Source organism: Andrographis paniculata, unplaced genomic scaffold (assembly GCF_009805555.1).
Source record: "Andrographis paniculata isolate CXL003 unplaced genomic scaffold, ASM980555v1 Contig70END, whole genome shotgun sequence".
In the NCBI taxonomy this organism is placed as follows: domain Eukaryota; kingdom Viridiplantae; phylum Streptophyta; class Magnoliopsida; order Lamiales; family Acanthaceae; genus Andrographis; species Andrographis paniculata.
This window is the reverse complement of record NW_026137607.1, coordinates 1,839,563-1,854,357: the sequence shown is the minus strand read 5'-3', so window position 1 is coordinate 1,854,357 and position 14,795 is coordinate 1,839,563. Positions and strand designations below refer to the sequence as shown.

At 30.2% G+C, this 14,795-nt stretch overlaps 1 protein-coding gene across 1 annotated transcript; it reads left to right on the top strand.

Annotated features, from left to right (window-relative positions):
- The first annotated feature begins 5,731 nt into the window (after positions 1 to 5,731).
- LOC127264500 (acetylajmalan esterase-like) lies at positions 5,732 to 9,176 on the top strand. Its single transcript, XM_051294060.1, has 5 exons — positions 5,732 to 6,008; positions 6,600 to 6,809; positions 7,631 to 7,779; positions 7,883 to 8,168; positions 8,781 to 9,176. Exons 1-5 carry the CDS (start codon positions 5,732 to 5,734, stop codon positions 8,987 to 8,989), a joined length of 1,131 nt encoding a protein of 376 aa, XP_051150017.1. The 3' UTR covers positions 8,990 to 9,176.
- Positions 9,177 to 14,795: the final 5,619 nt, after the last annotated feature.

Here is a 14,795-nt window from a genome sequence, read left to right as displayed (position 1 = left end):
TTTGTCACTCATTTCTTTTGTTTCTCTCATTATCTTTAATCCCCGATGCAGAGCATCAATGGCGGAATATATAGTAGATCTTAACGCGTCGGCTACGCCCAAGGCCACGGAGAGCAACCACATACAATTTCCATATGTGCCAAAGAGGGTTGTTGACATCAACAACGAGAAGCTTTTTCGCCCTAGCAGTGATACTTTGAGGTACTTTATATGTCAAACTTGTTTTAAAGGTCTTTTTTATGTAAAAGTTATGGCTATGATTGTGGAAACAATCATAAAGTTATTGATTTTTTGGGATCTCGACCATGAGTGCTTTTTATGATACGTGTTTGATTCCTATATGTTTTACAACTCACATAAAAATAAAAATAAGCAATATGGGTTTCATATAAACTAAAAATAATTAAACTATTTAGCTTTCTACGAATGTTTCAAAGTATGGTTTATTCAAAGTTGAAGACCAAGAATAATATTCACATGGTTGAATTTTGTAGAAACAAATTCATTTTCTTCATTGTGTTATTCTTCGTATTTTTGTTCTCTCTTCTGTTCAACAACCTGCATTTCTTCTGTCTCTCTGAGCTACTTATGGACACAGTTCTACGGATCCTTCCGCGTTGAATCTCCTTTATTTTCAAGGACAAATTTGATCTCGCATTTGGTTATCCATAATGTCCTACATTCAAGATGATGTTGAAATCAACCGAATATGATATTTGGTATATTAATATGATGTACATTGAAAAGAAAAATGTTCGTATAGGTGTTTAAAGGTCTGTGAGGTATAGGTGTTTAAAGGTCTGTGAGGAACTGTCAAGGTTTTGCGATTTATCTTTAACTTAATATTTTTTTCAGTGGGATTTTTATTTGTAAATAATATATTTTTCATATAAAATAAAAATAACCCAACTAATTGGGTTTCTACAAAAATTGATCTGATGCATTATACAATATTGTGATATATTTTATTATGTTACGAAATATGCGGTGTGTTTCGATTAACTATGATACATGTTCAAAGAATGATATCATGTTAAAAATCATAAAATATATCGTATGCAATATTGTAATATGCTATGATATATCAAAATGTTGTCATTTGCTGGAACTACAATATAATTTATCGATTTTATTTATAGTTAATTTTTTGAAAAATAAAATTATTTGAATTTTTGTGTTTAGAATATTGAGAAAAAATATTTGACTATGGCTATGAGTATAAATTTATATTCATAATCGGCGGCTTAAAAAATTGTAGTTATATGCATCGTCAGAGCTTGAAAAATTTTTGGTCAAGTAATTGAAGTGGCTTGTTATACAAACATTGTATCAACAATGTAATATGGGCTTTTTTTTTTTTTTTTTTTTTTGTAATATTGCAATATGATATATTTATTATATGATAATAATGTTATTAATTAGGACTACACAATTTATCAATTTTATTTAATAAATAACATTTAAGAAGAATAAAAGTATTTGATTTATTGGGCTTAGTTTTTTTTTAAAAAAATTAAATTATATGTATAAATTAGTTTTATAATTAATATCATATAGTTTAGGTGGATAAATAAAATAGATTACAATTACCTAAATTATAAGTCAATTTTATGGCATTATAATCAACAAATTTAATATTTTCCATATTATGAATATAAATTAATTTTCTTTTTATTTATCTAATTAGTTTGACTAATTTTTAAATTTATAAAACTACCAAACAAATTTTTATAGTATGATTTTTGTAATTTCAATTTAGTAGGCAAAATGTAGGAAAAATCTGAAAAAAGATAAAAATACTTTTAAAATAATAATGTCAATTAATACTTTTTTCTTTAACATGTGAGATTTGAGATGTTTATAAGGTTGAAATATGAATAATATATTCGTTCACGGTGAAAATACAAATGATGATATGATAACCATCTATTACATAAATACTTTTTTACTCCTAAGATGATGTTTATAGAATAAATATATGATTAATTATATAACATTTCCTTGTGTATTAGTAAAAATATTTGTATTTTATTTATTGCGTGAAATTCCAAAATAAGAGATAATTTGTATAATTATTTATTTTATATATTTGCAATGCTTAAATCCATAAATAATGAAAGGGTAAACTGTTTTTTTAGTCCGTAACTGGATCCCTTTATCATTTTAGTCCCGTAAGTGGAGCCTGTCGTAAACTAGTCCCATAAGTGAAAAATTTTCGCTGTTTTAGTCCTCCGGCGCCGGAGACGCCCGCGTAGCTCGCCGGAGGTGACGTGTCCGCCAGGTGTCGCTGACCTGGCGGACACGTGGAAATTTTTTTTTTTAATTTTTTTTTAAAACTTATTTTTAATTTATTTTTAATTTTATTTGTATTTTTTTTATTTAGTCCAATTAAAAAAATTAAAAAAAATAAAAAAAATAAATAAATCCATGTGTCCGCCGGGTGTCGCTGACCTGGCGGGCACCTGGCGGACACATCACCTCCGGCAAGCCACACGGGCGTCTCCGGCGCCGGAGGACTAAAACAACGAAAATTTTTCACTTATGGGACTAGTTTGCGACATGCTCCACTTACGGGACTAAAATGATAAAAGGGTCCAGTTACAGTTACAGGACTAAAAAAACACTTTATCCATAATGAAATCAATACTATAATTAATATTAGTGACAAACTGATAATTTTACCCACTAAATAATCTAAATCGTTGATCAATTTTAAAATCTCACGACTAAGATTTATACCCCATGTTTATAATAGACCTATGATCTCATAATTAATATAAGACTGAGAAATTCTCCAAAAAAAAAAACAACTATTAAATGATCTATTTTCCATGTCAAAAGTTATCTCACATCAGCGAAACAATAATATTATTTGTTTTAAAACTAGCATATTCTATTATTCGGTTCTGGTATGGTGCTAAGTATGCTCATATGCTAGGTTTTTTGTTCGGATACAAATGCAAAAAATATTGAAAAATCATCCCGAGCGCGTGCAGTACATCCAATATTGGTCGGAGAACATTGATGCTCCATTGTATGATAAAATGATGAGAAAAGTGCACAGGACATGTAAATAATGTATTGCAATATTTAAGGATGATTTTATAATTCAGCATTTTATAATTCTATGTACATCATATTTAAATATTTCATGCATTCTCTTTATTTTTCAATTAGCATAATATAATTTGTCTTATATAGAAAATTAAATAATATTATATGAATTAAATATCATGAATTATGGATCATAATTACATAAATTATAATTACATACATTAATGGTCATAATTGTTATAGAAAAGTATTATTATTATTGTATTTACGTGTTTTGTAGCATATTATTAAATTGTAATAATACATAAATTAATTTGATATCATATGCATATATTGTCAAAAGCATTAAAAATATAATAGTATATTATATTAAAAAATTATATAAAGTATATATATATATAGTATATATTCTATGATCAATATATATATTCTTAATTTTTTTTCAAAAAAAACCAATTATGTTAATTATAGATAATAGTATGTATTAATAAGATTATTATATTAGAAAATAAAAAATATACAACATATATGTCAATATGAGACATCGTATTTGAATGCTATATAGATAATTTTGCACAAATGAAGACATACGTAAATATTTAACATAATTTTTTATACATATATGACCGTCCATACACCATATCAAATTTCTTCTCGGTCAGTACCCATTAATCTTTCCTATTTTAAGTATTGTATTAAAATCATTAGGGTAAAGTGTTTTTTTTAGTCCTGTAACTAGATTCTTTTATCATTTTAGTCCCGTAACTGGAGCTTGTTGCAAATTAGTCCCATAAATGAAAAAATTTCGCTGTTTTAGTCTTCCGGCGCCAGAGACGCCTGCGTGGCTCGTCGGAAGCCACGTGTCCGCCAGGTGTCGCTGACCTGGCGGACATGTGGATTTTACTTTTTTTTTTTAAAAAAAAAATTATTTTTAATTTTATTTATTTATTTTTATTTGATTCAATTAAAAAAATTTAAAAAATAATAAAATCCACGTATCTGTCAGGAGTCAAGTTTACCTGGTGGACACGTGGCTTCCATCGAGCCACACGGGTGAGGGGATGACGAGAGTGTTTTCTGGGTGCGAGATAAGCGAGGGGGTTGTAGGACCATGAGTAGGTGGGGGAAGGATGGAGAATTAAATTAGGTTAATTATTGTTTGATTTTATTTTTTTTTAATTTTGATTTATTTTTTTAATTATTGAAGCTACTCAAATTTTGTAAATTAAATGTGTTATATGGAAAGAATAAAATATAGAATAGAATATTGTAACAAAATATGGTAAGAAATATTATATTACATGTGTTATATAACCAATATTTTTTGTACATAATTGTGATTTATTTTTACGAAAATGAATCCTTAAAATCATGCTGGATTTTTCTAATCAATCTTATTATTTTATAAAATGATAAACTCCAAATAATTCCAAAATATATATCATCTTGTCGTACTACTTACATCAATTTTGCATATTGCTCACATCATATCTTTTATGTGTACTTTTAAACCATACATCACCTTAATACATTTGTAGGGAACATATGTTCACGTTGTCAATATCATATTACTTTGGATATAAATATTTCAATTAAAAATTTAATATATCAGATTTTCATGATTTAGGACAATTCTTATATCCAACTATAACGCATTTTATTGATTTCTTTAATTAAAAAGTCATAATACTAATTCTAATACAATACCTAAAATACTCCGATCATTATGAGCTACAAGATTATAAAATAAAATGATCTAATAAAAGAAATTAATTCAGCATGGTGTTCAACTTAATATATACTCAGCACCATACCAACGATATTTTATTATACATGTTTGGTCACAATTTTTTTATTGTTTTGTTTAATTTGAATGTACCAAAACTTCTACAACATTTCTTTTATTACATAAATTTTCCTTATTAAGAATTAAAAAAAAATAGAAATAAAATAGTTCAAAAAATATAAATCTATACCACCTAAAATATTATTTAAGAAAAGAAAGTAAAGGAAAACAAGAAAAAGGAAAACCAATGGGAGATCGTAAGATCACTTAGAATCTTGAATTCCTAGCCACCTAAAACATATACTTCCCTTTATATTAACTTCGTATAGTTTAAAATACTTCAACTGTCTTTGTTTTGTGAAATATTTTGAAATTTTTTTATGTGAAATATAAATAATTATGTAGATAATATAAAAATAATGAATATGTGTGATATGTTAATTTTTTTGAAAAAACATGTAGAAAAAGAATATAACACTACAAGAAAATATCAATTTTGTAACGACGTTTTTTCTTTACTAAATCCAATTTTTTTGTTACTAATGCTATTAGTGACGGAATTGGGGATTAAATTACGTTAACTATTGTGAACTTTAGAAACGAAATTCCGTTATAAATATACTATTTTTTTTTTTGTAGCGTAAAGAGAACACATCCTTGTTTGTTTTCATCAATTCAATTCCCTCTCAGGTCTGATTTTTTTCTTTTCTTTTCATCTTCTGAAGAAATTCCATTAGCCAGTAAAAAATCTGCAAGTAATACTAGCTTGTAAAGCTTGTCATACGCAACATTAATTATTATCAATTTTCTACCCTATATATATGTATAATTAGCCTTTCTCAAGCGATTTTGCATATTATTGTTGCAAGAAACTTACATTTCCATTTAGAAATGTCTCTACAACATCTGCTCAACTTTTGCTACACATTTTCCTTTGCAATTTTCTTGATAATCTTTTCTTCATCCTTTGTATGTGAAGGTGAAATATTTCAAGGAATAAAATGTCCTATAGAATCCATATATCAGGTTGGAGATTCCATATCAGATACAGGGAATTTAGTTCTTGCTATCCCACAAGTTCCTGCTTCGCGCAAACCTTATGGAATAACTTTTCCAGGACACCCCTCTGGTCGTTGGTCTGATGGTCGGCTTATCATCGACTATATCGGTTTGTAATACTCATTTGACACACAACATATAGTAATTTTTTAATTCATTGGAGTCTATTACAATTTTTTTGTTCAGAGTTTCATTGAGGTGATGAGACATTACCAAAATAATTACGGCAAAATTGACCATAAGTCTATCGTTGTTTCAAAACTCACTGTAAATCTCTTTTTTACTTTAAAAATTACATGACATTCCCTTATACTTTCAAAAATATTATATGAAAGTCCACTGTGGTTTTAAAATTTAGTGTAAGTCCGCTTTACTTTAAAAAATTGCATAGCTTCCCTTATACTTTCAAAAATATTGAATGAAACCCCGCCCATGCAAAACATACAGATAGGAAATCATCTTCTTGGGAGTTTTAATGGTGGTGGGGTTTCATGTGACGTTTTGTAAAGTATAAGGAAGTGCCATGCAATTTTTAAAGTATAGAAAGATTTTGCGCTGAATTTCGAAACCACATGGGAGTTACGAGCAATTTTACCAAATAATTAGTTTGAATTTGAGTTAGTTTCCTTAGCTGAATCCGAATACATTCTTTAATTTTTGCGGTATGCACCTAACTAAATTTGTATGATAATATTGGCAGCTGCATCTCTTGGACTTCCACCATTGAACCCTTACCAGGCGAAAAATGCTTCATTCCTCAATGGTGTAAATTTTGCTGTGGCTGGAAGCACAGTTCTCAACCCTAAGTTTTACATAGCTCAAGGGACGTCGGTTCCACCACTTCCGCCGCTTCTTGTTCAGCTGGAAAATTTCAAGAAATATCTCAAGTCAATATGTCTTACCCCAACAGGTTTCACACAAAATAATTATAGATGCTAGAAAATTAAGGGTTTGTTTCTTTAACTCCGAACCCCAGATTCTTACTATTTGAACTCTGCGTTTTCCGAAAAAAATAAATTTTTTTTTATCTTACAAAATATTCCATTATACATTATTGTGATAACAAACTCAAATCAAAATTTTCCAAACTACATAAAAAGAAACATACTCACATCATGGTACTTCCATTTATTCTACTTAAAAATCACTATTCTCCTTAACGGTTTAGAATTTGCATGAGACTTATTCGTGTTTTTGTTAAGCTATACACAAAACCCATTGTCAAGTAAAATTTAACGAGTAGTTTGTTTCACGTACTAGGGTTGTAATCGAGATTAACGGTTCTGTTTAGTCATATATGCAATCTCAATCATAGCCCTAACATTTCATACACATATATTTTTGTTAAATTTTAACTAATAAAGGATTCTAAATACAATATGTTAGTTTATTAATATAATTTGATATAAATTTGAATGGAATTTTTTTTTTATATAATATTAAAAATAAAAATTAAGAGTTTGATTTGATTTTTTACTAGAAAAAATTAGTAAATAGTAAAATATAGATTGAAAACCCATAAACAAAACAATGAGAGCCATCTAAATCTCATGAAATTCTAAACCACATGAAATGTTAAATAATGATTTTTTTGGGAAAAAAACATTACATATATTTACCCAAAATAACTTTAAAGCATGAGTAGCACCATATAAACCATAGAACCTGTAGGTTAAACATCACACAAATTCATTATTCTTGTGAAGGTAAAATGTTTTCATTTTTTACCAGAATGTAGAGTAAAGCTTAGAAGATCACTTGTGTTCGTGGGCGAATTTGGGTACAATGACATCGGCTATTCATTTCAGCAAGGGAGAAGCATTAAAAAAATTCAAGACTTCTTGCCGTTGGTTAATCGAGTCATCCTCAATGCCACAAGAGTAACTAAAGATGAAATACTTGCTGAAATATTTTGCTATATATATTGTTTTATTGCGAAAAATACAAGTGATATAAGTATTCTTCTTTTTTTGAACTTTATAGGAGGTTGTTCAATTAGGTGCGCAACAAGTCATTGTGCCCGGAATTTTTCCACTCGGATGCTTTCCTTTCGCTTTGAGCTCGGTTGATCGTGATCATGCAAACATTTTTGACAAAATCAGAGATGAGTTAGGATGCCTAAAGAACTTGAATAATATAATTGCTTCTCGAAATAATGACCTCCAAAGAGAACTAAGCATTCTCCGTCTCGAATATCCTAATGTTAACCTACTCTACTCTAACCTCTACGATCCCTTTCTATCACTTCTTCGTAATGCACCTGCTCTTGGTACGTATAACATTTTTTTTTTTTTTTTTTGTAGTGTATCTATTCTTAGTGTTATTAGTTCACTGCAAAAAATATCTAATTAACTATAATATATTTAATTACGAAATATTTTTGTAGTTAAAACGTATCATTTAACAACAAAAATTAATTTTATTGCAAAAATAAATAATGTACTACAAAATTGATTTTGTTGCCAGAAATTTTTTACTAGAAAATTCTATCTTCATTGTAAAAAGGTTTTATCTACAAAATTATTTTTCATAACTAAAATCATTTAACTAAAAAAATCATAGATATTTTGTTGCTAAAACTATGTTGTTATGGATTTTAATTTTATAGCAAAAGAGCTTTAGCTACAAAAATTCATAACTACATTTCTTTTCTTAACTTTCATTGTAAAAAACTTATTTTGTGTTACGAAAATCATATTTGTCGCCAAAAACCTTTAGTAACGAAGTATAGGCGGAGAAATGAGTTTCATCGCAACAATGTTTTTGCTATGAAATAACCTTTTGCTACGAAATTTTTTTGTATCTAAATTTCAATTTTTTTGTAGTGGTTTTTAGTGCTAATTGATCCCTTTATTTATTTATTTTGCTTTGTATGCACCAGGGTTTAACATTAAAACGCTATTCAGCGCCTGTTGTGGACTCGAGGGAAACTTTGTTATTGTAGGCCCGATTTTTTGTGGAAATGGAGACGTACCGTTGTGCCCTAATCCAAATAACCATATACACTGGGATGGTTTCCATCTAACACAGGCTTCTTATCACTATATAGCTAACTATGTCATACGCGATTTGAAGCTGAAGTGCATTTAAAATATTTTTCGCAAGAATGAATTCAAAGTAATAATAGTAATAACAATAATCAACTTGGTTTGCTTATAACATTTTTTTTTTTTAGATGCAATTGATGTTGTAAGAGATTTATTGGATCATTTACTGAAATAGCAATGTGGCTATGAATAATGTAATAGTATAGTCATGTAAAGAATAAAACCATATCCCAAATCTTAGTAAACCTGAATTTGCCTGGAAAATTGTAACTTTTGTCATTTGAAGTTGTTGGCTATTTCCTAAATTGTGTTTCCTAATGCTTAGAATATATATATATATATATATATTATATGTTGGTTTTACATTATCTTTCATTGAATTCTCAAAGGTATTATTTAGAAGCACAAATGAAGAGGTTGAAGTATGATTCAAAGATTGATTTGTTGTGAAGGAATTTGATCTAAGAATTTATTAATGTGTGAATCAATTTGAAAAATGAATCAAGATATGAAAGATCTTCTTCCAAATGTTGAGGGAAACAATACATCCTTTTATTTAATAAAATCTAACAAGAATATATATCAAGACTATGATATGGTTTCTCCATCCTCAATATTCCAATAAATACTTAACATATTCATGTGGAGAAGTCATAAAGGATATCCTTAGAATAAGCAACTGATGTATTTATTTGAAGATCCAAGAAGGCTTGCTTCTTACTTGTCTTAGAGATCGAACAAGTATAAAATGAAAGCATCCGTATATTTAATCTTGTTCACAGCTTTTTGGATGTTCTTATATGATTTGTGAGCTTATTAATTGGGGCAATACTTGTGTTGTCACACATATACAATATTATTTTTGCAACAACATAAGATTGAGATGGCCTTTAAGGCGAAAACTAACTAGCCATGGTGTATGTGGTATATAATTGATACTACTAAGTTTGAATGTGTTGTGATGGATTAGGGTTAACGATCGAATAACAAACAGAAACGTAAAGAAGACAATGTGGTTTACCAGCAACGTGTTTTTGCTACGTCCACGGATAGAAACGGAGAACAACGATCTAAATTAGATGGAGATTGAATCTAGTTACCATTGTACATATTTTTTTATTTTTATTTTTATAATTATGTATTCGGTTTGTTATTCGACAACCTCACTATTTAAGCATCGGTAAACAAGCATAAATGCACACAGAACTTAAGAAACCTAGAACATGCAATGGACTTTTATGAAATTAGATCGGATAAAATCCGCTACCTGAAAGTGCACACTGGATAAACCCTCGGCGGTTTGAACCCATGACCTCACGGTCACAAGTCCAACCCCTACACCATCAGGCCATCCCTTATGGGACAATAGGAGTCCCTTATTTATAGACACAATGGATGGGTCGGGTCAAGTCTAATTATCACATGCCTGAAAACATTAATAACTCTATCTGTTATTGTATAAATATTGATGCTACGGGATAGACATAAATTAAGTTTATTCTAATGGATAAGCTTGGACTTAGTCAAAGGGGAATAGGTCATTCTAAAGAGTTCTAGAATGTTTTGGAAGGTTTCAACAGTTTCTACACATTGGCCCTTTTCTTCTGTCTGTTCTCGATCATGGCCCAATCTACATTATTCTGTCGGTTACCTTGGGACTTTATCTTGGTCATTTTTAGCCATAATACGTGATATTCTCCACACTTCCCCCTGCCCCCTTGAACTATACACCATCTTCGATACCTTAAAATTTTGCAATGTTTTTTGTTAACTAACACAAGTTTCCTCTTGACTCTTTGCTAATCTCGATCACGTTTTTCGTTCCATAGTTATGGCTTTCTCTTGTGTCGGCTATGGTTTCTTGCATTGCCACATTGAAATTCCGCGAAAATTCCGCATGTACTTGTCTTGGTATGTCTTTGTGTAACACTCAAAAAATTTTATGAGAATGTCACACGTCAACACCGAACAACAACACATATAGACGTATTGTGTTTCGGTAATAAGGCTAAAACATAAGTACAAACATTTTTTTTTCGAAAGTCATAAAATATTTTTACAAACACCCACAATTATTTTAAAATATGTAATTGTAGAAGGTCATGCATGTTTGACAATAATCCATCCCTATGATGCATCAAGTCGATGAAAGTGTAGATTTCAACTATGAATGAAGAAAACAGTTAAATCAGCAAGAGTTGATTAAGAAATTAAATATACAATGCATTAAATAAAGTACCAACAATACGTGTTAACCAAACAACAACTACAACTATCCAAAATCCACAACTCACTCAATTGATCAACCGACTTGCCAAGTAACCGCTAAGTCTAGCCAAATTACTAGCTCACACAATTATTAATTAACTTCTCAATCAACGGCTAAGTTTAGCCAAATCCACAGCTTATACAATTTATCAATTGACTTGTCAATCAACGACTAAGTTTAGCCAAATCCACGACTTATACAACTTACCAATCGACTTGTCAATCAATGGCTAAGTCTAGCCAAATTCACAGGTAATACAATTTACAATCGACTTGCCAATCAACGGCTAAGTCTAGCCAAATCTACGACTAATACAATTTACAATCAACAGCTAAGTCTAGTTAAATTCACGGCTATCATAATTTATCAATCAACTGCTAAGTCTAGCCAAATTTATGAAATACAGAATTTATCAATCGACTTGCCAATCAACAGCTAAGTCTGGCCAAATCCACGGCTTATACAATTTATTAATCAACTTGCTAATCAACGGCTAAGTCTTGTCAAATCCACGGCTAATATAATTTACTGATCGACTTGCCAATCAAATGCTAAATCTAGCTAAATCCACGGCTTATACAATTTATCTATAATTTTTTGCCCACAAAAACATCAATAATCCAATAAAAAATTTATCATATACAATATATATCACATCAACTTCATTTGGAAATTAATATTATCATATCACAACAACTTCACGACATATCACATAGACATAATCGTATTCATAATCCAAGTATCAACAGTACTAGCACTACACACTGTCAGAACTTTACCAAGGTTTCCATCATTAAAACTGTCTTGTACCATAACAACAATACCACAGTTACTAAACTCAACTTTTGTATTTCTCTTATTATGTGGACAATACCTTTTAATGTGCTCTTTCCTCTTGAAAAGATAACACTTAACTTTGGTAAAGGATTTTGATTTTGAACGCAACCTTCCATTCCCATTACCCATCTCATGTGGTCTTCCCCTACCTACAAACAAACCTGAACGAGAACCCTCTTCCATGGAAACCTTTCTTTTCAATTCTTTGGACATAAGGGCATCTTTCACATCATTAACATAAATTGTAGTTCTACCATATAGCATAGTATCTAAAAAATTCTCATATGAACCAGGTAGTAAACATAGTAAAATTAGGGGTTAATCTTCATCATCTATTTTAACCTCAACCCCTCGAAGATCAAGAGTAATACGGTTAAATGTATCAAGATGATCCTTTACTTGAGTACTTTCGGGCATTCAGAGGTGTAAAGTCGTTGCTTCTTATATAGCCTGTTCATGATAGAGTTGTTATGGTACTTCTCACACAGTTTATCCCATAGCCCAGAAATCGTCGTCTGATCTTTAACCTCCCGTAACACTTCATTAGTAACTGACAGCAAGATCGCGGAATGAGCCCTTGCCAAAATCTCCTTCTTCATCTCCTCCTTCGTGTCTTTAGAAAACTTATCTTCTCCCTCCAACGCAGCCGCACATCCTTTTTGAACCATAAGTGCCCCAATCTTAACCTTCCAGAGCGTGAAGTCATTCGACCCATTAAACTTCTCAAGATCAAACTTATACGAGGACATCTTCAATTAGTTAGATATGACTTTAATACCACTTTTTATGAGAAAACGAGAAAGAAATAAACTAAAGAATATATAGATTTTACATGGTTTAATGATGGTAGGTCAACCTACGTCCACGGGCAGGAAACGGAAAGATTTTATTATACTGATTCAGAGAGTTACAATCATTGTCGTATGCCTAGGAGTCATAGCTATCTATTTATAAGCACCCTCAAAACGCCCTAAACCCTAAGTCCATTTGTTACTAATTAGGATGGACCCAAAAGGAACCCTGCCAATTAAAACAGCCTTTTCGCTTTAGTTTCGGATCGGGTAGACTGCTAAATTCAAGTCATGTTTCAACAATATGGTTATAATACATTGTTATTCTAATAAATTATATAATCATATGATAAGATAATTCAATGTTTACTTTAATCGATTGTTGTATAAAATTATTAATTTTACCTAAAATACCCTTAATTATATGATAAAATAATATTAAGTTAGTTAATAATGAAAGATAAAATAGTCTTTTAACATTAATAATACTTTTGTACGCCCTCCGTCATGCAAATGTGTGCTTATTTGACCAGACACATGTTTTAATAAAAGTGAGTAATAATTGTTAATTTTTGTTGAAAATCGGTTAATTATTTAATCGATGAAATTTAATTTTAAATTAAATTCATAATTTCCGTAACCGATTATTCAATGAATTAAAATGCATGTGGGTTGTATGGTAGTTATTGATAGTGTGGTTAGGCATATAAATACCGGTAAGCCACAGGCGCGCGTGCCACCTGCCGGACCAGATAATTACATGCATATATGATAAATAATTATTTGAAATTCAAAAAATATATTTATGACCGAAATTAAATTTGGTGTTTATGACCAGAATTAAATTGATGTTTATGACCGGAATAAATTTGGTGTTTATGACCGGAATAAATTTGGTGTTTATGACCGGAATTAATTTGATGTTTATGATTGGAATTAAGTATGGTGTTTATGGCCGGACGTTACCGGAATTTAATTATCGTCGATTACGGCGGTTTCGACTCGGACGTTAATTGCCCCACTTGATGGAGGTGCCTATAAAAGGCCCTCTCCACCACCCCATTACCACACCAACGACGCCAAGAGGAGTTCTTCCTCTCTAATCCTCTCCACCCCACTCAATATCCGGCGAGTTTTCCGGCAAGCTCCGGAATCTATACTTGCCTAGCTTCTCGACATAGCTTAAGTCCCCTTATTTTAGTTTGCTGGAGCTCCGAAATATTAGGGTGCCACCTAATTCGGAGACGAACGTCGTTTTATCTTTGGGAACGTTACGCCACAACCCGGAGGCACTATCGGGGCGTATTCGTTTTTACGAAAAGAGGTTCTACCTCGACTCGACGTGGTTATAAAATTTATTTCGATAAAGTTATTGTGATTATCAAATTTGTTTCGATAAAATTATTAAATTCAATAAAATTATTGTGATTATCAAAATTATTTTGATAAATTGATTATCAAATTTATTTCGATAAAATTGTTGTGATTATCAAAATTATTTTGATAAATTGATTATCAAATTTATTTTGATATTTTGATTATCGAATTTATTTCGATAAAATTGTTGTGATTATCAAAATAATTTTTGATAAATTGATTTCGATATTTTGATTATCGAATTTATTTCGATAAATTATTATTGATTATTGAATTTATTTCAATAAAATTATCGTGATTATCGAATTTATTTCGATTGATTATTGAATTAATTCCGATAAATTATTTTGATATCGAATTTTATATTTCGATAATTATTTGATATTCGGTTTTAAAAGATTTTTCTAACAATCGTAAAAACGAATATATTTGATATATTGCGAGAATATCGTCACTCGATTAAATTGCCAATATCATGGATGTTGCCGGCAATTCGAGTGTAGGCACATCCGGTGTCGATGTTTTCTACTGTGTCAACAGATGCCGGTCGGACGGAACAAAATGTTGTTTTGAGT

Bases quoted from the DNA above. Each gene is read 5' to 3' on its own strand.
- LOC127264500 (XM_051294060.1), top strand. From the start codon at position 5,732: ATGTCTCTACAACATCTGCTCAACTTTTGCTACACATTTTCCTTTGCA. The intron at 6,009-6,599 runs GTTTGTAATACT...TAATATTGGCAG, and splicing joins GCTTATCATCGACTATATCG to CTGCATCTCTTGGACTTCCA. The intron at 8,169-8,780 runs GTACGTATAACA...TGTATGCACCAG, and splicing joins TCGTAATGCACCTGCTCTTG to GGTTTAACATTAAAACGCTA.